At 43.9% G+C, this 25717-nt stretch overlaps 2 protein-coding genes across 3 annotated transcripts in view; both read left to right on the top strand.

Annotated features, from left to right (window-relative positions):
• NPHP1 (nephrocystin 1) overlaps positions 1-1440 on the top strand; it is a 35947-nt gene extending 34507 nt beyond the window's left edge. For both annotated transcript variants that reach the window (XM_063302115.1, XM_063302108.1), the window contains one exon: positions 1021-1440. In XM_063302115.1, coding sequence (XP_063158185.1) covers positions 1021-1296 — 276 coding nt within the window. In that variant the 3' untranslated portion in view covers positions 1297-1440. The remainder of the gene's footprint in view (positions 1-1020) is intronic.
• Positions 1441-12198: 10758 nt separating this feature from the next.
• On the top strand, positions 12199-24311 carry MALL (mal, T cell differentiation protein like). Its single transcript, XM_063302097.1, has 4 exons — positions 12199-12395; positions 21446-21613; positions 21808-21945; positions 23900-24311. The coding sequence occupies exons 1-4, from the start codon at positions 12285-12287 to the stop codon at positions 23960-23962; spliced, it is 480 nt and encodes a 159-aa protein (XP_063158167.1). The 5' UTR covers positions 12199-12284; the 3' UTR covers positions 23963-24311.
• Positions 24312-25717: the final 1406 nt, after the last annotated feature.

Genomic DNA, 25717 nt, shown 5'->3' with positions numbered 1-25717 from the left:
TTGGGTTTACTAGGCCACTTTGTTCTCCTAGGTCCTGAAGGTTCTTTGCCTTTTGTTAGGCCATAAATAATTCAATTCATGTCCAGGCCAGTTATTTAGTACCTTATTCTCAAAAGGGGACTGGAATCATTTGAAAAAAGAAGTTAACTCTTGATAGAATATTCATTTTAATGCCTGCAGTTCTTCCTAACAAGGATAATTTTAGTTTTTTCCATCTGAGAATATCTGTTGTTACATTTTTCCAAGTTGGCAAATAATTATTTTTGAATAAATTTTATTGTTTCTTCTCAAGAAAATTCCTTAATGTTTTACCTTCTTATCATCAGTGTTAAACCGGGTTGTTTGACATGCACATTGTTTTTCTTCCTTTGTCAAATTCCGTATCAGCAATTGAGTTTTCTCTATATTGATCCAGTAACCTGACACCAAAACATATTGTTTATATGTTCTATCAGCAATGTTAAAGTGTCTCTATGCTGAACAATTGTAAGAACAATATCAACATAAATAATTTCAATGTGTCTTCTTGTGTAATTAGTTTAATTCCCAAAATTCTGTTATCCTGGTGTAGTTGAATTGCCAGTGGTTTTAGTGCCAGCAAAAATGAAGGAGGAGAAAGGGGATACTCTTGTCTTGTCCCCTTCAGTACAATCTAATTTACTGCAGTACATCTTTGGCTTTTAGTTCTTTGAGGCTCAGCTTTTTTACCATTCACGTTTCAGACACTGGGTAATTAAGGATAATGTATCTTTCCTTTGTCATTTGTTCAGAAATAGCCATTTTTTAAAATAGATATTTACACATTATAAACTTGAGAAAGCACAGAACCAGTTTCCTATTGATTTGCAAATGTTTTTGTAATATATGAGCCTGTGGCGCAGAGTGGTAGGCGGCAGTATAAAAATGGGTAATTTCTCATCAGGTAGAGTGATGATTTTTATGCAAAAAAGATAAAAGTTTTCTGATGTCATCAGAGAATAGTACATTTTAAGTATTCTGCTTCCTCTTCCTCTTAATTAGAGAGACCGGGAATTTCTGAAATCGATGTTTGTCCTGGTATACCATGACACTGTCTATCCGCTTCTTCAGTCTGTGTTCCTCCCAGAGTACAAGTGGGCAGAAGAAGAATCTGAAGGCACTCGCTGGCGAATAATTGCTGAATTCCTGAAGAAAAATCAAGAAAAGGGGGGTCTGTCTTCTCTGTTGTCATTGGAAAGCCCTCACAAAGCTTTTGATGTCATGGAAATTGCATATGATTTTTTAGGAGAAGCTAGGAAAATTAGCCCTCTAATATGAAGGAAGTTTGTGGCTGTGCACCTCTGCCAATTGCCAAGCCAATGTGAATCAATTAAATAGCATTGATAATGTGTTTCAAAAAGTTGTATTTTTATCATTTGACTAAACTTTTACACCAAATTTATAAATACAGTGTATTGGTAATTTTTTTTAAAAAAATTAGCTATCGTGTTGGTAATTGTTTTGTATATTTATCAAGGAAGTAAAAGCATATTAAAGATATTCTATCATGTTTTTAAGTGTCTTTCTTCATGGAGTTATTTTCCTGTTTCCTTTATATTTCTTTAAATTAAGCAAATTTCTTTTGATGAATGTTGATATCTACTGCTAATCCTGAATGTGAGACAAATCAATAATCTCAGAAATTTAGTAAATCTTAAGAATCACCTTAAGCAAATACCAGAATTGAGTCAGTTACAGAAGTTGCTCTAAACATATATGAACACACCTTGATAAATGCTGGTGTTTATTACTAAATGGATTTAATTGAAGGTGATGTTTGATCACTGGCAAAAGCTGATGAATATGAGAGTGCGGTATATTTGTAATGCCCTTGTGAAATGTTAAGAATTGGTATGGATGTCTTTATTGTAGAAGAAATTTCAGTTTATCCCAAAGTTTGAATTATTTAGGTATGCACGCCAGATACAAAGCTTTGTCAGATCCATATTGTGCTGAGGTTCTGAATAATGGCCCAAAGGTAATTTTTTAATTAATTAATTAATTATCCCACCTTTATTATTTTTATAAATAAGGCGGCGAACATACCTAATACGCCTTCCTCCTCCTATTTTCCCCACAACAGCAACCCTGTAAGGTGAGTTGGGCTGAGAGAGAGTGACTGGCCCAAGGTCACCCAGCTGGCTTTCATGCCTAAGGCGGGACTAGGACTCACAGTCTCCTGGTTTCTAGCCCAGTGCCTTAACCACTAGACCAAACTGGCAAATTTGTTGCCACTGTTACCAGGGAGTGACTGAAAGCTCTCTTGGGATTTTGGGCAAACCATGTATGGATCCATAATTGGCACAGGTAGTCCTAATTTAGCGACTGCCTCGTACAGTGGCCATTCACAGTTACTGTCATGAGTGCCGTTGAGCTAAAGTAATCAGCGCAATGGCACTCATGACAATGACAAGGAAATAGGTGAAGGGGTACAAGTTAAGTAGCCATCAACCCACAACGACTAACGGCTAACAAACAATAGATAAACGGATCACGGAGCCACCCAAGCCATCAGCAGCAATACCACGGGGATCGCCCAGCTGAAAGCAATCAGCAGAAGAATGAAAACCTGAGGATGGGCGATCCTAGAAACCCTCAACCAATGGCAGGGCAACGCATGGGACAAAGGGGGGTGACGTGACCGAGAGCGAGGGGGCGCTGACCGGCGCGGGGTATTTAAACCCCGCACCGGCGCGCTCCTGTCACTCTCAGCTTTTTCTAACAACGTTGTACCTATCCTGAAATAAACCAGAGCCTGCTTTGCAACCCAGTGTCTGAACGTTATTCAGAGGTAGGCAGCGCATGACATAAAGCTGAGAGTCATAAACTCAGCCTCGCCGAGCCCCACCGGACGACAACGAGCCGCGGGAGGAGTAGACGGCGAGAAGACCAGCAAGATGAGGCCGGAACGGCGCGGGCAAGGAGGGCGAGCCGCGCGGCAAGAGACAGAGGAGGACCGACCGAGGCCAGAGGCACCGCGGACTCCCGGAGCCATGGACGCCCGCCCCACCCGACCCGAGCCTCAGCTCCAACCCCAAGGGGAGATGGCGACGGAGGCAACCCGACCGCGGGAGGGAGCAGCACGACTTCCGAAACCAGCGGAGGACCCCGCGCCCCACATCGCACCCCAGCAACGGGCGTGGAGCGACAGCCCCACGGTGCTCGACACGGAGGAGGACGACGGAGACACCCATCAGACGGAGGAGGAAGCGGACCCGCGGCGGAGGGACGATGAACCCCCCCCCCCCGAGGACGCGCCAACGGAACCGGCCCCAGCGGCGGTGCGGGCTGTGGACGAGGAGGCACGAGCTGAACTCGCGGCCATGCGGGCTCAGCTGACGGAACTCCGGACCATGCTCCAGGCGCTTATGCCCCCCGCGCCACCCAATGACGTCCCCGCACAAGCCCACACCCCGAGCGAAGCACCGAACCCACACGAGCCAGCGGAAAGCCAGCAGACGGCACAGGCGGCCGACACCACATCCCGGGAAGCGAGAGGCGGGGCCGCGCAAAACGCCCGGGCCCCAAAGGACTTCCCCATCTTCTTCGATGGGACCCCCTCAAAACTCTCGTTTTTCGTCACCAACGCTAGGGAGTTCATGGGGAGGCACGGACACTCCTATGACTCCGAGGCCGACAAGATCGGCGCCGTGGCAATCAAACTCCAAGACAGGGCGGCGGACTGGTACGTCCAACTGTACGAGTCCAGCTCCCCCGCCCTCGCCACCTTCCCTGCTTTCATCAACGAGATGAAAAACTATTTCGAAGACCCCCTAGCCAAAGTACGGGCGAAAAGCGCACTCCAGAGACTTAAACAGGGCGCACGCACGGTCCCTGACTACGCCCTGGAGTTCAAAGCCCTCGCGGGAAAGGTCTGCGACTGGTCTGAGACCACCCTGCTGGAAATCTTCAAAAAGGGGCTCAACCGCGACGTTCTCCAATGGGCCCTCTACCGCGACGACCCAGAAACGTTACACGGGTGGATCCACCTCGCGGGGAAAGCCGAACACGCGCACCGCACCTTCCTTATGACAACCACGGAAGACACAAACTACGTCGGGAAAAAGGTACCCGCACCACACGGGGGGATGGCCGGCCCCATATACCCTAAAAAGAAGTTCAACCGGGAGCCCTGCGGGAGGTGTGGCAAATTAGGGCACAAGACGGCGGACTGCTTCGCCAACCGACCGCCGACCAGCGCGCCCAAGCCCGCCCCGAAAATTAGCCCCAAACCACCCAACCCGGGGCCGCCCCCTCACCGCCGAATGACCGTGGCCACAGCGACACCGGAAGAGGGCTGGGACGCTTACTGGGGAGAAGAGGACAATACCGACCCCGACCAGCCGGCGGGAAATGCTCCCCGCTTGCCCTGAAACGCGTGGCGAGGCAGGCGGCGGGACAGCAACGCGAACCACCTCAACGAAACGACAAAAGCTCCGTAATATTGGCAGCAATTCAACTCTCTGCCGGCAACGGAGCCACCACGGCCGCGGCACTAGTGGACTCGGGGTGCTCAAAAAACCTTATCCACCCCGACCTAGTCGCCAAACTCGAACTCCGCTGCTTCCCCCTCCCCACGCCGCTGGCATTCCACCAGCTGGACGGCTCCACAGCGGGGGGGAAACCAGCCACGCTACAAACCGAGCCGGTCACCCTGCAAATGGGCACTCACACCGAGCGCACATCGTTCGTAGTCACGCCCATCGGACGGCCCATTGCAGTCCTGGGGATGCCATGGCTCGCGAAAAACAACCCGCGGATCAACTGGGCGACCCGCACCTTCACATTCGGCGACGGCGAGTATCGAGCACCAGTACCAGCTGGCAAAAGCAACCCCACGGTAGGACGAGCGGAGGCGACCACACAAGACAACGCCGCTACCACTGCAGACCTACCGGAACAATACGCCGACTTCTCCGAGGTCTTCGGAGAAGCAGAGGCAGACCAACTACCCCCCCACCGCAAGACGGATTGCCGAATCGACCTACTGCCCGACGTCCCCCTACCTAGACCAAAGATCTATTCGATGACCCCGAAGGAGATGGCAACCCTCCGGGAGTTCATCGATAAAAACCTAGACAGGGGATTTATAGAGCCAGCATGCTCACCGGTCGGAGCCCCCGTCCTATTCCGGGAGAAGAAAGACGGGACCCTACGGCTCTGTACCGACTACCGGGGCCTAAACGCGGCTTCCCTGTCCAACAAATACCCCTTACCCCTGGTGAAGGACATGCTCGCCCACCTGTCCACGGGCAAAGTCTTTTCCAAATTGGACCTGCGCGAGGCGTACTATCGCATCCGAATCAGGGAGGGGGACGAATGGAAGACGGCGTTCAACTGCCCCCTAGGCGCTTTCCAGTACAAGGTACTGCCCTTCGGACTCGCGGGGGCCCCTGGGGTGTTCATGCAGCTCATCAATGAGGTACTGCATGAACATCTGTTTAAAGGGGTCCTGGTCTACATCGACGACGTCCTTATTTACACAAAAACATACGAGGAACACGTAACCTTAGTCAGGCAAGTCCTCGACAAGCTCAGAAGGGCGCAGCTCTATGCAAAGCCCACAAAGTGCGAGTTTCACAAAGACCGCCTAGACTATTTGGGGTATCGAATCTCCGGGGACGGCATCGAGATGGACCCCGCAAAAGTCGAAGCGGTACTAAACTGGGAGCGGCCCCGCAACAGACGGCAACTACAGAGCTTCCTGGGATTCGCGAATTTCTACAGGTCCTTCGCCCGGGGGTTCGCTGAGATAGCCCTACCCTTAACGGACCTCCTCAAAACCAAAGGGGTGGGGGACACCAGACGCGCCAAGAACCCAGGCACAGTGCTGAATTGGACTCCCGCGTGCCAGACCGCATTCGACAAGCTGAAAGCGCTGTTCACGACGGAGCCAATCCTCGCGCACCCGGACCCAGAACGGCCGTTCGTGGTCCAAGCCGACGCCTCAGACTTCTCCCTGGGAGCCATCCTCCTACAAAAAGACTCCACGGGGCTCCTGAAACCATGCGCCTACCTGTCAAGGAAGTTCTCCGAGACAGAGAGGCGATGGCACGTCTGGGAGAAAGAAGCCTTTGCGGTGAAATCGGCACTAGAAGCATGGCGTCACCTACTCGAGGGAGCCACCCAACCATTCGAGGTCTGGACGGACCACCGGAACCTCGAGGCCCTACGAACGCCTAGACGCCTTAGCCCAAAACAGGTCCGATGGGCACAATTCTTCAGCCGCTTTGATTTCCAGTTGAAGTTCATGCCGGGCAAGAAGAACTTCCTGGCCGACGCCCTCTCCCGGCTGCCCCAAGACGAAGAGCCCGCCCCAGACACCATTGGGACGGTCCTATCCGCCTCGCAACTGGGGATGGCCGTGACCACCCGAAGCGGCGCACGGAGGCAGCTCGACGCTACGGCGCAGCCGACGGCGGGACAACCGGCGACGGAAAGAAGGCAACCGCAACTACCAGGGGGAATGCGCACGGACCTCGCCGCCGCCCTCAAAACCGACCCCTGGTTCCTGGCAAACCCCGACAAGGTAACGATGGCGCAAGACCTAGCATGGGGGGAAGGCAGAATCTACGTCCCGGACTCGCAACGCCAGGCGATCTTGCATAGGTCACACGACGCCAAGCAAGCGGGACACTTTGGGTTCCTCAAGACCCTACACCTAACACGGCGGCAATTCTGGTGGCCCGCGCTCAGGCGAGACGTAAAAACCTACGTGGCGTCCTGCCCAACGTGCGCTCGGGCCAAACGGGCACCAGGCAAACCCGCGGGGCTATTGCAACGGGTGGCAGAACCCTCCCGCCCATGGGAGGAAATCTCTATGGATTTTATAGTGGACCTCCCACCCAGCCAGAAGAAAACGGCCATTTGGGTGGTGAAGGACTACTTCTCAAAGCAGGCCCACTTCATCCCCTGCACGTCAGTCCCATCCTCACAACAACTAGCCAAACTCTTCCTCATCCACGTGTACAGGCTACACGGATGTCCCGCACGTGTGGTGACCGACAGGGGCACACAGTTCACCTCCAAATTCTGGCGGGCCTTCTTGAAGCTGACGGGGACCCAACAGGCCCTGTCTACGGCTTGGCATCCGCAGACGGACGGAGCCACTGAGGTTCTTAATGCCACCTTAGAGCAATTTATACGATCCTATACGAACTACCACCAGGACGACTGGGCCGAACTGCTCCCGTTCGCCGAAGTCGCATACAACAACGCCGTCCACACGAGCACGGGAAAAACCCCGTTCGAAGTAGTCTCGGGGCGCGACTTCGTCCCCATACCGGAGCTACCTCAACCCCCGGAACCCCAGGTGGACGCCAGCGACTGGGGACGGAAGATCGCGGAAGCATGGCCAGTAATCACGGCGGCGCTGAAGGAGGCACAGGCTGCTTACAAAGAGCAGGCCGACAAGCACCGGCGCCAACAACCGACGTTCCAGGCGGGGGACATGGCCTATCTCTCCACCAAGTTCCTAAAGTCAACCCAACCCTCGAAAAAACTGGGGCCTAAGTACATCGGGCCGTTCCGAGTCACGCAAATAGTGAACCCGGTAGCAATACGCCTGGACCTGCCACACAACCTCCGGAGGCTCCACCCGGTGTTCCACACCAGCCTCCTAAAACCGGCAACCACCTCCCGATGGCACCCAAGCACGCCTCAGCCCGCACCGCTTATGATCGACGGGCAACACCACTTCGAGATAAGGGACATCCTCGACTCACGCAAGCAACGAGGAACCCTACACTATCTGGTCAGGTGGAAACACTTCCCCCACCCGGAATGGGTGGCGGCGCACAACGTTAAAGCGCCTGACCTGACCAGAGCTTTCCACCGGGCATACCCCGACAAACCGCAATCAAGGTCAGCAAAACCAACCCCCCCCCCGCAGGCCTCCCCCCGCCTCCCGTGCCCCAAGGGAAGGGGCCCCCCCCCAAGCCCGCGACTTGGGTGGACCTTCCCCCCCCCGGGACTCACTCCCCCCGCCCCGGGCCCACGGGGTGGTGACAAACGATCGCCAGCACCCTCCCCCCGCCCCCTGGCCGCGGGGGAGTGGCAAGCAAGTCAACAGGGCAACCTGGGGGCAACGCCCAGGAGACACAACAAAGGCGACGCACTCCAAATAAGCAAAAAAGGGCCCTACCTGGAGCTGAGCAGCACCCGACCAGCCACGCCTCTCGCCTCGCCGAACTGAGCCAAACAAACAGGGTGTGGTTGGAGCATGCGCACGCCAGGTCAGAACCCGAGCATGCGCACCATGGACACACCCTGGGAAGGCACGTGGTAGAGGGAGAAGCAAAGGGAGGGGCGACAACTACTCCGGCGGGAACTTTGAAAAAAAAAAAAAAAAAAAAAAAAAATGGCGTTTTGACAGCTCCATGGGGGAAACCCAGAAACCCGGGGGAGAACACTATTCGGAAAGGGGGCAGTATGTCATGAGTGCCGTTGAGCTAAAGTAATCAGCGCAATGGCACTCATGACAATGACAAGGAAATAGGTGAAGGGGTACAAGTTAAGTAGCCATCAACCCACAACGACTAACGGCTAACAAACAATAGATAAACGGATCACGGAGCCACCCAAGCCATCAGCAGCAATACCACGGGGATCGCCCAGCTGAAAGCAATCAGCAGAAGAATGAAAACCTGAGGATGGGCGATCCTAGAAACCCTCAACCAATGGCAGGGCAACGCATGGGACAAAGGGGGGTGACGTGACCGAGAGCGAGGGGGCGCTGACCGGCGCGGGGTATTTAAACCCCGCACCGGCGCGCTCCTGTCACTCTCAGCTTTTTCTAACAACGTTGTACCTATCCTGAAATAAACCAGAGCCTGCTTTGCAACCCAGTGTCTGAACGTTATTCAGAGGTAGGCAGCGCATGACAGTTACAACGTAATGAAAAAGTAACTTTGTGACCAATTCTTGTATTTATGACCTTCACAGGTCTGTAAAGCAAAGGAAAGCTGAAGAAAGATCATAAGCACAGTTGCAGTTTCACTTAGTCACCGCTTTGTTTAACAACCGAGTTGCTGGTCCCAATTGTGGTTGCTAAATGAGAACTACCTGTATTCCTATTGCCTTTTGCTTGGTAGGATGGGAGTAGACTTGGCTGAGATCTATGTTGCTATGTGTTCATACTTCAATGAGGCTTATCAACATCTTTTGCCTTTTCAGTGTTGCTAGGCATTTTGTCACTCCAGCATGATCAGCAGAGATATTGATGTAGCCTTCTGAGAATGGAATGAGACTGGCTTGCAATGTGGGCCACCTCAGAAAGTCTCCCAAGTGGTATGGAATTACACAAATGGAATTCGGCTGTGCAGAGGGCTTTCTTCTTGTTTTCTTGCCGGCAGACTTAAGAGCAGTCTTGAAATATGTGTCACAGAATTTGGAAGACCCTATGGAGTACATCTTGAAGCACATGCTGGTTGAAAGGTTTGCAGGGGAGAGGAGGAAACGGCTTCCTTTTTATTATCTGCCTAGAAACTACTTCCCTCAGAAACTCACCATCGAATTCTGCCCTGGTCTCCAGGCACAAATCCCACTGAAATAAATGACAATCGAATTACTTAATTTGCATAATGATCCCAAAATCAGAAATATAGCTGTTGAGAAGAAACTGGTTCAACAAGGCTAGCTAGAGGTAGTCATGTTTTTGGACGTATTCCCAAGCAATTAACAGCAAGACAATGGAATTCGTTCTGCAAAACATGTCAGTGCTGCCCTTAAAATGGTTTGAAAACAGGTTGCTGTTAAGTTAATAAAAAGATTCCCTGCCTCAACCTCAAAAGTTAAAATATGTATATAATTAAACATTCTTTAGGCTAAGCACCTTGCTGTGCATTTGTCTTCCTCTCAGTCCAGCAAGTTGTAGAAATTGAGCAGGTAGGTTTACAGTCCTCAAGGCTACAGTATTTCTTGGAGGTGCATGTTTTTCCCCTACATAGGTGTGTCTATATTTATGTGTTGCAGGGAGACATAGTTTCTAATGCATTAACATAAAACATCTATTTTGGGTATATCTTTGTATAGATCTACAGTGGCTTGCAAAATAGTTACAGCAAAGTTGATTTATGCAATGTTTACATCTGAACATCAGCCCATTTTATTTCAAATGTTTATACTATTCTCAAAAATAGAGAAGAATGGTACCTGAAGTAATATGCCCCAGCCAATAAATAACACCTCATAGCAATCCTTATTTAAAGAACGCAAACAGCCAGTTAAAATATTGGGAATGGTATGTAGTTACTAGGCTTTCACTGTGAGCTACCCAAGGAGAAAACGCTCAGAAAATGAAAGAATGTGCTGAAACAAAGTCACATAAACTCGTATGTTTTAACTTTGTGGCATGGGGTTCGATTTCCATTGCATTGGCATTAGAAACTGAAGCTTTTGATCAGCATTGTGGGGAGAGTGGCGAGGTGGGGAAATTATCAAGTACTTATTTCCAAAGTATGCTCTGACTACCATGGTCTTGTTCAGTAACCAGTTCAGTGATTATTTACCCCATCCTTTGGGAAAGATTGTACAAGTGAAATGGTATGTTTCATGCTTCTTAAACAATGCATTCCTGTGCCCACTTGGTGGCATCTTCTTTCTTTGCATTAGTTGAAGGATTGGTGAAAGATGCTCAGATGCAGTACAAATTAGTTCCCCTGTTACCACCTGCTCCCCATTAAAAGGAAGGGTCATGCAAGAGCCAAAGACAGGTCACATACTTTAGAACTGGGAATGAATGAGTCCAAGGCTAGCATAGACAATCGGTTCCTGAAGCCGTATTACTGTTGCTAAAAAACAAACTCCTTGTATTGATTTCAGAAGAAAACAAAACAGGCTTAAAATCCATTGCAGTTCTTTTGTTCTTCCTCTCTTTTGCCTCTTGTTCTGTTAAACTGTTGCCACCCCTCCCTGCTGGCTTCTACTAGCGGTGTGCTCACTTGTAAAGTAGCTCTTATGCCATCCTTTCCCAACCTTTTGACCCTGGAAGAACCCTTGAAATATTTTTCAGGCTTTGGGGAACCCCTGCACATGCAGGCTCAAATATAGGCCAGAAGTTACAAAATTATTATATTCATTTCATGCGTAGGCCCGTGTTTGTGTGTGCGTGCGTGGGTGCATGGATGCGTGCATGCATGCATTAACAGTGTTCTTAAACTGAAAATAAGGAATGAAACTTACCTCTTCAATGTGAAGTTGCCTGAATTTGCAATAATTTTTAAAATAACCCGTGATCTCCCAGGGAACCCCTAGTGACGTCTTGCAGAACCCTGGGGTTCCAGAGAACCCTGGTTGAGAAACCCTGTCTTATGCAGTAGAACTTTCCCAAATAAGAATTAAAAATCAGGTTGTTGTTTTTTTCATTGCTTAATTGTTTCTGCTGTTAGGGATGGTCAAGTAGATTAATTTTGACTAATTCAGAAGTTTAAGATTGTGAGATAAGAAGGTAATAGTTCAATTTTATTCGGCACATGCTGGATTGCACTTGTATGCTGTATCCAGTTCTGGGTACTGCACTTCAAAAGGGATGTGGAGAAGTTAGAGCGAGTCAACAAGGAGAACTATTAGGATGATAAGAGGTCTCACAAGCATGTTCTGTGAGCTGGGCATATTTAGGGTGCAAAATGTAAGTCTTAACGGGAGACAAAAAGGCTGTCATAAGAGATCTGTTCTCTTTTGAACCAGCAGGACAGTTACCAGCGGGGGGAAATTAGAAGCATTGCATTTCAATATTAGGAGTAATTTCCTAAAAGTAAAAATGGAACTTGCCTTTTTGGGAGTTTTAAAACAGAGACTCGGCTGGATAGCCATCTGACTTACCAACTTCCTCCATTGAGGTTGGACTGGAGCAGTGTTTCTCAGCCTTGGCAATTGCTGGCTGGGGAATTCTGGGAATTGAAGTCCACACATCTTAAAGTTGCCAAGATTGAATGGAGAACTTGAGCCTCAAAAGGAACCCTTTTAGAAAGAGTTACAGTTTGTAGGTTCATTTCCTTCTGATACGAAAGGATATTTAATCACACACAAATACATCCACCAGGGCGCTTGACCTCTGAACTCTTATGGATGGGTTGCCTTAATCATGGTGTAGTATGAAATTCTTCCACGATGACTACAGCTACCTGCCAAGCTGGAACTGATTTCACCTTTGACGTCCACATGGGTGTGCCACTGGATACTACTATAAGCTTCACATGCCAGCAGTTCTGCTGCAGAGATAATTGGGTATAGCAGACTGTAACGACAGCTACATAGAGACAATAGAAATGGATTCCAAATCTTCGGGACCAGCACCTGGCTGCCCAGCACTTGAAAATATTCCTTCAGGATTGGCTGTTTTTAGAACAATACCATATGCCTTAATCTTGCCAGAGCTGGTAAGTCGACTAACTTTATTTTGTTGTATGTTTTAAAAAATCCTATATTCAGTTTAACATGGGGCAGCTTTGCACACTATGCAGTGTAACTGTAGGTACTCAGTGTACAAAGACATAGTGATTAGTCCTGGTACCTGCTACTTGCATGATATATGCAGATTTGTGCACACACATTTTTATGCTAATTGTGCTCAGTTAATGAAAGGTTTGTTTGAAGATTAGTAGGCTTTCCATGTTTCATTTTGTAGATCAAGAATTGCATATGTTGATTATATGCATCAAAACAGATGCCATATATCTGCTTCCCATTGCTCTCAGTGGGATGTGCACTTGAATTGTCTTAAGGATTTGAAGCATCTATCCACATTTAACATACAGCCAAAGTTGTAGCTTTGTAGGAAGAGAGCTGTGTTAGTCTAAAGTAGCTGAAAATCAGAAAGAATCCAACAGCACCTTTTAAGACTAACCAATCTTTATTTTAAGGCATAAGATTTTGTGAGCTGCAGATCACTTCATCAGATAAACAGAACAGCTTGACTGATGTGGCTTGTACATTAAATCTGGGATGGCAAAGATTATAAAACTGGGGTAATTTCAAGAAACCACATTCTTGAAATTACACAAATACCACAGGAAACCTTGATCCATTGATAAGAGAAGGTGGACACTGAGTATCACTGTAGGTCAGTGGCTATAAAATTTCCAGAACCTGGTAACTATTACTTATTCTTCCTCTTCAGTTGGAAGCTATACAAAAGCACAAACTTCAACACTGGTTTGCTTCTGTATTGCTACATGGCTTCCACTTTATGTAGTAGCTGCAATTCCAGGGGATCAACTAATGACTTGCTTCACCTTTGGGTGTGTCAGAATAGAGGCTTGAACATGTTTTATCTGTTTATCCTTTTTTTCTGACTGGCTGCTTTTCTCCAGGGTTTTGGAAAAGGGTCTTCTCATCTCCTGCTATTTGGGGTTTTTTAACTGGAGAAAGTGGGGCCATTTTGCGTGTGGAAGGATATGTGCTTGACCATTTAATGTATAGACTCGTAAGGTGCCACTATTACATTTGCTTTGTTTATCTCTATTTTACCCTTTTGTAGAAACTCGCAGAGTATCTTACAGAATCCTCATAAAATATCACACAAACACACACACACATATATATGTATGTGTTTGTGTGTGTGTGTGTGTGTGTGTGTGTGTGTATATATATATATATATATATATATATATATATATATATATATATATATATATAAATATTATCCTAACTATGAAGCTGATCATCTGACAGCAGTATAAGGATGTCATTCTTTGGGTATATTCCTAATTTTCAGGAAACAACAGCTAGAAACTCTTAGCAGAGGAATGGTTAGCTAGGAGATATTAATAGTGCATTGCAGCACTCAATCAGTCTGGTTTACAAGGCTTGGGAATCTTTCCTCCACCCAGCCTAATTATTCTCAGATTATTCAGTTTGGCTGCTGTGAAATTGTAAGATGCTGTGCTCATACAGGACTTGCTGTTTGAAGATATGGGCCACAATCTTTTAAACAATGAATTCTGGAGACAATCCAAAAAGGGATTGACTTCTTGGCTAGTTGTAGTTAGGCGTGTGATACCTTGGATAAAGATTGACTCAACTAAGAGTGCTTCACAAGGGAGAAAGAGCTGAGCTGATTAATTCAGGGACAAGAGCAGGAAGATCCATGTAGCAACACAGAAGGCAGAGTTCATTAAAAAAAAACACCAAAACCAGCCTATCTAAAGAAGAGAGACAGAAGTACTGCCACTCTCAAACAGCCCAGTTCATTAAACAGGATCCTCCAGACTTTATACAGGGCTATTTGTAGGGGAGAAGGAAAGAGGGGAAGAGAGAGGAATAGGACCTTCTACCCTTTCACCCATTCCTACTCCTAGCAAGTCTCTAGATTTGAGCCATAAATAAATAAACAAATAAATAAATGTATGTATGTATCTTCAAGGTTCGGATAACTAAAGATGCAGACCTTCTGTTATCTCTTGAGGGTTCAGCTGGTGTCTTGGACTTCATATATCCAGTGGGGGGGAAACCCTAAGAGAATCTCCTTGTTTAAAGGCAGCATAACTCTGAATGTTAGGTGCTGAGTATTGACACTCTTGGAGATTCCCTATGGTTACATCCATCTGCAGAACTTGGCTTTCAGGAATTTGTCCTATTTTATAAATATAAAATCAAAGTAACTCCTCTTTTGGGGGAGATGGGCGGTAGCAAAATTTGAAATAAATAAATAAATAAACTGGTCATCACTACATAGTATGATAATGAAATTCCCTGGGAAGCGGTGGCATTGCATTTTGTACTTTGCTTCACTTTCAGAACTTTCAGGAAGTTATAATTTAAGATTTGCAAAACATGGCACAGCAACTATGTTCCTTATGTTAATTATATTCTCAATTAATTGTATGAGGCGTGGGCTTTAACTCAATTGGACTTTGCCTTTAACAAGGATATGATATGTAGATATGCAATCTCTGTTGCCAAGGCAACAAGTGGTAAAATATGTTTTAAGTCTGGAACATCCAGATACCATTCAGAAGCAGCTCAGACAGATGCCTCCCTAATTCATTGAAGTATGGAAAGGGGGAGGGGGCGCGGCAAAACCAAACTTGCAAGATTCTGTTATTATAGCCAGTCTCCATAAAACCAATTTTAGCCTTCTTGTGGAGTTGATTTCTTGGTCTGATCTACCTAGTGGGGCTGACAGCTTATAATGAAAACGAAGCAAGCAAGAGAATGGAAACCCTGTTAGATAACACCTTCTTTACAATATTATTCCAGAAACCATTACTGAATGTGAGCAATGCATCTTCAAGTCCATGGTGGTACAGAGGAACCCACTGACTATGGCTGTACTCAGGCATAAAAAATGAGCTACTCAGTGGAAGAGGGTTTCTGTTTTCCATGATCATTTTCACAAGTGACATAATAATAGACAGTTTTCACATGAGAAAGCAACATGAAAGTCTGCTGAACTGCTAAAAATGTCCAATGTATGGGAGGAGATGGATTTACACTAAATTGCATAATTCTGACTGTGTGATACATATATTTTAAAATATTTAGTTGCTCAAGTATTGAAGGGCAAGGAAGGCAGTTCATGAAGGACATCAGGACAAAAGCTGAATATAAAATGGAATATGGCTGCTTATGTGGGAATCAAAGTTAGGAAGACAGACAGGATCATGCCTTTTGATTCTCTTTACCCAAAATCTGCTTTATTTCTTGCTGTCACTTAAAATATTCAAGCATATCTCATCCCAGATCTTTCTTTTTACATTTTTTTGTGGCCAGAAGCAACTTAGATACTGTAATGTCACTAGAGCAGCAATACTCCGCACTCAGAACTAACTGCAGCTCAGTGAAGACAGCTTTTTTTCTTAATTGCATTTTTATCCTATCTTCTAGGAGCTCAAATCTACATACATTGATTTATTATAACAACTCAAGAAAGTAAAATTGGGTTTAGAAAGACAACTGGTACAAAGTGTAATTCTGCGGCTAAGCATAGACTTAAATCTGCATCTGGCTGGGTCAGTTTAGAGTGTAGTCTTGTACAGTAAGGAGTTTGTGTATGTGAATTTTCCACAAACTATTACTTTTTGAGTATTTTATAGAAACTACAAGTATACTATAATTGCAGCTGTATTTCCCATGAAAAGAACCTGCAGTTTACAAACAAAACAAAGCAACACAAAGAGATAACACTACGGCTTTTGAAATAATACACTGTTCTACCAATGTGGAAACTTCATTTTGACTGTTTTTATTTTTCAATGCATATTCCTGTTCTCTCCACCTTGAAGAACCTGTCTGATAACTTCTCAGCAAGGGGGAGCATTGCCTTCCTTGACAGTGATCCTTGCTCACTGGCATTCAGTGGGTGTGTGCCTGTTGGTGGGTAATGAAAAGAATTCAACATCCTCAGATCACTTTTGTTTCCCTCTTGAAAATGAAGTGGGAGTGCCGGGTATTTCTGGGAACACCTTTACAAAGTATGCCAAAATAGGTATGCAAGAACCTGACAGCCAGAGAGAACTGCAGGACCATCATGTTCTTTGGAATTAACGATCTTTGAAATTCATAATTTGTTAATAATGAAATGTTTTCACAAATGCTATATCCTCTAAATATAATCACAGATGTTTTTCCTTTTCTGGGCCATAATATCTTATATTCAATTTTGCAGGGAGTCATATTTAAGGATCCAGATCAGAATTCAGGAAGTGACCATAGCAGATCACTGCTCCAATTCAGCACAGAGTGTTATTTACACTGACTTCTTCAAGGTTTTGAACAAGTTTTTTTTGTCTTCTTACTATACCTAGAGATGCCAGTGACAGAACTTGGGACATCGTCAACACAGAGAAGCTGCTTTATTAGGGCCTAGGATTAGAAAGGCAACTGCATTTGCATTCAAGCCATTATAAATAGAGCTTCTCTTCAGATCTCTCATTGGAATTGGGGAAGTTTGGATAAAGCAGTGGCCACATTTATTTATGACCCATTCTACAATCATTTTAGATTGCCACATATTCAGCAGAACTCCTGGAGAAGTCTTCTGATGCTTAAGCTTTATGCTACACTTGTCCCCTCTCTCTCTCTCCACACCCACCCATCCACCCCTCTATTGGACATGAATAGCAACATGTTTCTTAATACCAATTGCTGGGAATCACAAGGAAGATGTTTATATGTCCTATTTCCCATGGGAATGATGGACTAGGCGGGCTCCTGGTCTGATTGACCATGACTGCTATTGGCTGTAATTTTAATGTGAACTTGTTGAAATGCAAACTAATTGGAAGTCGGGTGGCTTACTGATGACACCATGAGAAAATAGGCAGTCCATGTCACTTGTAGCTGAAAACAGCTATCTGAACCTGGTTAGCTTTGGAGTAGAATAGGTGCCTCTGTAACACAATCCTATGCTTGACTACTCAGAAACATGTATCTTGAGTAGGGTGCTTTAGGTAGGTGCTCTGCAGCATAGTCTTATGCATGTTTATATGGAGCTTCACAGCGTTCAGCCAAAGGCAAGTGTGCATGCAACTGTTGTCTAGAAAGGCAGGATTGCAATTTTAAACCAGTTGAGAAGAGGCCCTTTCCAAAGAAAATTAATTATATCATTACTCAAGAAAACCTCTAATATATAAAACTATAATCCACAACTGGTGCTTGAGTGAATCAGTGAAAAAAAGTCTTTCCATTTGCCATTTCTTCTTTTAAAGACCACTACTGGGCATTTGGTAAATAGAATAAATATCTGATTGGTAGTTCTTTTTTTCTTTAACAAGAGATTTACAAGCTTCTGTTATCAAATAGTAAAAGAATTTGAACTTGCTTTTCTCAGTTCAGTAACTTTTGTGAGAAGAAACCACTGAGCAAAGGGAGAGAGAGACACAAAATGAGACAGCATGGGTATGGAGGCCAAAAGAATAATCATTTTTTCAAATTTAATTTTAATGTAATCACACAAGTTATTCAACATTTTGACTTTGCTCTACTCCTCATGATTCCATTCACTGGATCACTGATTTCTATAGATAAAACCAAGGGAGAAAAGACACCTCAACAGAAAATGCAACAAGGCCAAAGTGAAAGGAGAACCAACAAACATTTTGCCTCAAAGGCCTCTAGGAATTTTGAAAGATTGAGCAGAAAGGTGTTCATTTTGCAGCAATATGAGGGTTGGTGGCTGCTTGGGTGGGAGGGGAAGCTTTATCCTTTTAAAATCATCTGAAGATCTGGTTTATGATTTTGCCAAGAAAGCAACACAGGAGGGTGAAGAAGAATGATGATGACCGAGGCCTAATTTGAAGAATATATACCACCGGGCCCTTTGTTTAAGGAATTTTAGGGGAGAGACTGGGAAAGGAGAGGCTGCTACAGAAATGAGAAGTGTTGTGTGGAAGAAGCCAGGACTGCCAACCTGTCATTCAGTGATGCAAAAAAAAAAAAAAGGGCTTTCTGCTTTTTCACTCCCATCCAAAAGAGAGTGTTTGGACCTTCTAGAGCAGTGTTTCTCAACCTTGTCAACTTTAAGGTGTGTGGACTTCAACTCCCAGAAATCCCCAGCCAGCTATGGAAATGCTCAGTTTGTTCACGTTACCCTTTATTTAAGCAAAGTTGTCTGTTTTTATGCTGCTATCCAAACGACCTGCAGAGAGCAGATTGCAGTTTCAATCATAGATGTCTAGTACAAGCCACAATAATGTCATGGCATCCTTTGCACTAGATATAATGATGCATATGATGTCATTTGCCTACCCTTCCTGCTGAAGACAACCAAAATCACAATCAAGACGGGTGAGAAATGGATAAAAATAAAGAATGCGGTTACATGAAATTGGAATTCAAACTTACGTTGGTCCTAATATCAAGAATCTGGAATACAACCTAAGTTAACTGTGACATGGAATAATATAATCGAAAATAAGATTATTTTTTTTTTAAAATGTTGATTATTTAGATTGCAATTCTAAAAGGAGGGAGAAAACCTCACTGAATACAATAAACATGCACAGAACTAAACTATAAATGTACTATTGTCCTGCTGCTCAGAATATGATGACAGATGGTGGTGATGAGGATGAGCGATTGTCTCAGATTGTTGTTTATGGCACTAAGGATTTGGTACCACCCTTTGTTTAACACAATTATTTATATACTTGCAAAGCCGCTTTGTCCTGCATGGAATAAATGGTTTGAAATATTTATAATTGTCCACATTGTTTTTTTATAAAAGATTTGTAATCCATTATTTAAAAGAAAACAGACTAAAGCAAATTACAGTTTTAAATAATTTTATATACATCTTTTTTTGACTTACATCTTTTTTCATAATCTGGCTTGTTGTTCATAGTCAAGGGGATCAAATCAAACATTTGGAAAAACAATTTTTTGGAAAAAAAACACTGGCATTTTTATTAGCAATAAAGCTAACCTTCTATTGAATTCACAAAAAAGAAATGAGATTGGAGTTCATTGCTAGTACACACCGTTGCTGTTAAATTAGCGTAGAGCCTTGTAAATTCTGGTTTCCACATTCCAGTGTCAAGATAAAGATGAATAATATTAAAAAGTGATCAGATGGTTAGTTTGAATTCCTGAATCTGAATGTGAAAGGGAGTGGCTGACCTTGGATGAGTAACTGTTATCACCATTAATTGATTACAACCTGCCCTGGTACATAGCTTTAACATAAACCTGTAAACCTATGGGGAAAAAAGATCCATTTTTCCCAACTAACTACAAAATACCATTCCATGTCAATTTGTATAGATATTTGGCTGGCCCCAAAACATTTTACTGCCTCAAGTAGAAAAGCAAATAGCCCTCTCTTTACTGCATAATAGGCAAAAAAAGGTCAAGCTATCAAAAAATGACCCAATTCCCCCCTTGCTATTTTTTTTAAAAAGAGCATTTTAAAAAATGCTCAGATGGCAGCAGCAGCAGCAGCAAAAACAATACTAAAATGGGTGGCTTGTCATTTACTGATTTTTCATGATACTCATGATCATCCTCCTGAGAAAGGCCTTTCATTCGACCTAATAATAAAACTGGCCCTCTTTGGAAATTGCTGTGGTGGATAATGTAGCACAGCACGGAGCTTTGAAAAACTTTGTAATGAAGAATAAACGTAGTCCAGTTTGGTCACCAAGTATTGGCTAGAGGGTGAGAACCTCAATTTGTTAGACTTCTATTTAGAGGGCTTTGGATGCAATAGACAAAATTTTACTTTGGATTTCTCTTCAGACTTCAGATTTATTTCACACTTCCGTTTCCAAAGCAGAATGGACAATTGACATGCAATACCATTGCATCATTGACATTTTTATGTAATTTGCATCCATTTAGGTCATTTGTGCAAATGATGTAGATTGATACAAATGATCAGTGATGCAATGATGCTAATTACTTCATTTATTTAAACTTGGATTTAACAGATATTTGGATTTAACTGACATCCCTTTCCCCCAAACGGTCTCTTGAGGTTTTACTTTGTTAACGTTTTTCTTAATAGATTACCTTAGTTGTACCATATGTTGTTCAGAGTGGAAATACTGAATACAGCTGTTTAAAATGTTGGTATTTCTCCTTAGGATTCAATGTGCATTCATATAATATAAATATACTGTGGGCATTCCCACGTTTTAATTTTTTTGTCTTTCTCTTGCATTTGTTTTTATGTTGTCCTTGATTTGGCTTTTAAAAAAGTTTTGTGCCTTGCTGTTTTGCTTGTTCAAAAAAATAAAAAAAGCAAACAAGCAAACCAGAACTGGTTCTCTTCTGTGCAATCTTCTGAAAATTATTGGTGGTTTTGCACTTTGTCTGCTTCATATTAACCACAATATATGCATACAGTATGTTATTCATCCAAGGGAATTATTTTTAATTTGGACTAGAAGTTTCTTAAGCAAAAACAACAACAACAACCCTGCTGATTATGCATATTATCGTAACAGTCTATTGCAAACATGTTTACAATTTATTATTTAAATAATATCTATACTTATTCTTTCTGAGGGTCATTCCTTACGTAGCCAATATAATACTGGACAAGAAGGAGGGTATGGAAAGGTGCACTATTTTCAGAAAGCCGGCTAGAACTTGTTTTTTGTTTTACATTCAGTATTTGCAGTCTGAGATGCGCTGTAATTGCTCAACAGTGATTGGTGCAATGTCCTGCTAGCTTCTAACGTTCCATATGAAACACTACTTGTCCAACTAAGCTTCTCTTGGACATATTGTGCATTGGTGCATTGCTGTCAGTGTTCTTACCATGCTGTTTTAAGATAGATAATTGTACATGGTGGTATTATTTGTACTGTTGCCTTCTGCTCTGGAGTTACAGTACTTTTAATGAAATGTATAAGCCAACCAACCAACCAATCAATCGAATAAATAAAAAAATGGCAGACATAAATCAGAGACGAAACCAATCTGTGATGGGAAAAAAAAAGTTTAGTGATAATTATTTGTATGTCAACGTTTGTCACCCTTACAGATCTTTGGCTGCTGGGTTTGGATCCTTGTAGCTGCTACCACGGTGTATTTCCCTTTGCTGCAAGGATGGGTTATGTATGTCTCGGTCAGCTCCTTTGTCATCTCCTTCCTGCTCCTCCTGAGCTACCTGTTTGGCTTCCACAAAAACTTTGAATCCTGGAGAATACTGGTAAGGTGGGAACAATTCCTGTAGCTTAAAGAGATTTGAGGTGGGCAAAACTTCCAGATCATGCATGGGCCCCTTACTGGGATGGCTTTGGTCTGTGCGTAATAATGTGCATAATGATGTACACAGGCTGAAGAATTCCACATGTCTTTCCTGTTTTTTAACACTGCCCCATATCTACTTCTCTCCTCTTTTAGGATAGCCTTTACCATGGAGCCACTGGCATTTTCTACCTGAGTGCTGCTGTGTTGCAGGCAAACGCAACAATCCGTTCAGAGACAGAAGTGCTATCAGAATACAACCCTCGCTATTATCAGCTCAACGTTGCAGCCACGGTAAGATCCCCACATCACCTGAGCATCCACCTGCTCTGCTTGGAACCTCCCATTTCAGTGCTTGCTCATGACATTTTATTGCTGGAACCAGAGCGAAAATGGCAGGGCAGCCCCTGCTAGGCCCAATGTTTCAAAATGTCTTCCTGATCCCTGAGATGCTTCATCTGTCTCCCCTCATGATGCTGTTTCACCTAAATGCATGCTTCACTGTTCTTTATGAAGAAGGTGCCAAATCTTATGTCCAGCCACTCTAAGGAAGCCCCTAATGGACACAACTCACAGGTCACGAGCTTCATATCCTTTGCTCTGAATGGTTGTTTGCATTAAATGCTTACTCTTGGTTAACTTCTGATTTGGTTAAGTTTTGATTATTCACAGAACAGCCAACCTTCCTATTATGGTTTGGTGTCTCAGCTAGGATTGTTTCCATTGGGCATAAATTGATAAAATGAAAAAAGCATCCTGATTTACTAGAAATTCAGTGAAAAGTTCATACAAGATTCAAAAGGCATATTATTTGTTTTCTAGTGCTCATAGTTCCTTATTTGTTTTCTTCCAGCTACAGAGGCGTCAAGAGGGGGCCTTATGACAATAGAAGCCCCATGATGATGCAAGCACTTTGTGGCATGGCAGCATGACCCTAGTTTTATCATTTAGACCAGACTTTCTCAACTGGGGTTCTGTGAAGCCCTACGGTTCCATGAGAGGTTGCTAGGGATAATTGAGTAAATTACATTTCACGACACTACACTACAGTACACTTTTGTAAATGAAGTGTAACAAAATTTACTTTTGTTTGGCCCTAGCTGTTACCTGTTGGAATACAGCCCCAGCACATCAAAGACCAAGCGTGAGTCTTATGACTCAAGTGTGCACAAAGGCCTGTTGTAAAGTGATATTAACTTTCACATAGCACATGGGCTATTTATGGGTCAAGCATGTCTAACCCTACCTATTTAGCTATTCCCATTGAATTTATGATGAAGAACACTGATGCAAGAAGCCCCCCCTTTGTTTCTGCATACAGCTGTAGGTTAAACAAGACATGAAAATAATAGCTAGAGTTGATAAAATATGCAGAATTGTCAATTGCTCTATAACCTCTCCAATTAATAAGCAAAGTCATTAATTCAGGGCAGGGATAAGGCAGTTCTGAGTGTAAGCAATGAAAGGAATCTGTGAGCTAAACTGCTCTGACAGATTGCAGGAGTTTAACTCAGCAGGAGAACTAGGAGCCTGAGGGCCGGGGAAGACAGAGCCCTGAGCACCATGGAAATGTTGCCAGCGTAACATGGTTGTTCAGCCCATGTGTTCCTCTTGGTTAATGGTGAATCTAATCTGCTTCCCAGGCCAAACCAGGCATACAAACAAATGGATAGTGCATTAGGAAGGCCTGCTCTTTGACAGTTTAGTTACTTCCTAAACTGCTATGTGACAGAACTGGTTTCTACTGTGTTCTCTCAGAAAGTGTATTAACTGAAGGGCTATGAAGCATTTTGGATTCAAAGGGAAAAAGGTGCTTTGGGGCACAGGGTGGTGGTGGTGGTGGTGGTGGTGCAAACACATCACCTGTCTGCAATTCCTTAAAGAGGCCATGCCTTTCGGCATAAGGAGTTGTAGCTGGGTGCTCCCTTTGCATACAACACACTCTGAAGCAATGCTGGTCTTTGAATCTTTGTATAGTGTTACACAACCCCAATTAATAGTCTTCTTTTCTACTGTGATAGATAGCCTTCTTTTCTAAAAAGCAACTCAAGCTGGTTTTCTTCACCTTCATTTTATCCTAACAACAACAACCAAGCAAGCTGGGTAGCTGGAAGAAAAACTGGCCCAAGGTTACCTTCTTGGCTCAGTTTGAAACTGGAAACTCCTAGTCTCATATGCTAATCTACTCTGGGAAGCTGAGAGTTTGAAACCATAGGTAATAATTATGTCATTTTTTTCCTTTTTTCAGTTCTTCGCCTTCATCACTACACTGCTGTATATTTTGCATGCCTTCAGCAACTACTACCATTGAAATGACATGAGCCAGAGTTTATATTCCAGAACAAACAGCTAACATTTAAAAAGATAATTTAGTTGCAACTGAATTCACCCATCAGCTAGCACCATCTCATTTTAAGTGAAAGAGATACTTGTTAAAACCTGTATTTTGCTTATTTTTACCACACTTCTAAGTTCTGTATGAAAATCTACTCAAACTAATCAAACCTTGATTTCTCATGCCTGCAATTACCCCAAATCATAATTTTTCCCTCTGGTTTTGTTCTGTAAAGCCTCTATAAATAATGTACATTCATATAAAACAGGGGGACTTTTGAACCTTGTGTCTTCACATCAGTTTTCTGTGGAGGAATTCCTGTTGGTTTGCTCAGGGCCGCAACTGGTGGGGGACAAGCAGGGCATGTGCCCTGTGCGCCGCGCTGGGGTGTGTGTGCCAAAATGGGCGTGGAATCCATCTTTGCCCTGGGTGACACAGACCCTAGTTGCGGCCCTGGGTTTGCTATGGAATCTTGCATGTGGCAGAAGATTCTGGGTCATATTCTGAGGTGGCCAATTCCTAGTTGGGATGAACCATAAGTGAGACAGTGTATAGTATATACTGTAATACTACACAACTCAAGAGTGTCCCTTAAAATCCATCATCCAATCTCTTGCGGTTGTGAGTCACAGGAAAGGTTGTGTAGTGGTTGGCAACCCAGGAAAGTATGTCTGTTTTCTAATCGATAAAGCTTCTAGAGAATTTCAGGTTCCTCTACAACACTGCTTGAAAACTTCCCCATTTAGATGCAACCAATTATTCCTTTCGGCTACAGAAAACAAGCTGTTGCCTCCATGGCCTGGGGAATAATGATCAAGATGTCTGGGAAGAAAAGTTCACACACATTACGGTAGCTGTGACATAAATGATTTTTATCTCCTTAACTTTATGTGTGATTTCTATCTTAAGTATGTATGAACCTAAAGTGGCAACAGCTGATGAATACCATCTGTTTACGTCTGCACAAAAAAAGCAAGATTGCTCCTGCAGAACTGAAGAAGACTCATTCTGTCCTGATGTTAACCAATTAAAAAATGCTGTGCAAATTTTACCCCTTTCAGTAATGTTAATACATGTAAAGGTGTTCCACTTTTTGTTATTACGGTATATAGAATGTTTGTATTGATGTAGAAACTTGAAGTAACTTATTGGTTACTTACGGTAACCAATTGGTTACTTACGGTAACCAATTACAGTATATAGAATGTTTGTATTGATGTAGAAACTTGAAGTAACTTATTGGTAAGCCTGTATGTGTTTTTTAGTTCTGTTTTATACTGCTGTTTCAGTTAACTATCTTTTGCCTAGACAATGAATATAACTGACTTTCTTCCTTCTTTGCCTGGCTCATGTGAGTGTTTTCACTGCTGCTTTATGAGTGAGGGATGTGCCATTGCAGATGCAAAAATATGGATTAATTGGGCACATAACTTTATCATCAATTTTAGGCACCTTTAAACTATTATGAACTACAGGAGTTGTACATTTGTAAATGTGTGTGACTGCTCGGCATTACAGCATACATAGATCATAATTTATTTTTAACCTCAGCCATCTTTCTCTGAACTCAAGGTAGCAGTGTCCATAGGCACTTCCAGCTTTTGTCAGAAGGATAAAAACAGCATTGTACCACAAGCTCTGCTCCTTTGGGGTATGTGGTGAATGTTGGGAATGGGGCTTGTGTTGCAATGTCAAGATGCCGCTGACTTCGGCCTGAGCCCTCTTGGATCC

Source organism: Candoia aspera, chromosome 1 (assembly GCF_035149785.1).
Source record: "Candoia aspera isolate rCanAsp1 chromosome 1, rCanAsp1.hap2, whole genome shotgun sequence".
Taxonomy (NCBI): Eukaryota; Metazoa; Chordata; class Lepidosauria; order Squamata; family Boidae; genus Candoia; species Candoia aspera.
This window is presented reverse-complemented; position numbering and strand designations above follow the sequence as displayed.

Bases quoted from the DNA above. Each gene is read 5' to 3' on its own strand.
- MALL (XM_063302097.1), top strand. From the start codon at position 12,285: ATGGATTCCAAATCTTCGGGACCAGCACCTGGCTGCCCAGCACTTGAA. The intron at 12,396-21,445 runs GTAAGTCGACTA...TCACCCTTACAG, and splicing joins CCTTAATCTTGCCAGAGCTG to ATCTTTGGCTGCTGGGTTTG. The intron at 21,946-23,899 runs GTAAGATCCCCA...TCCTTTTTTCAG, and splicing joins AGCTCAACGTTGCAGCCACG to TTCTTCGCCTTCATCACTAC.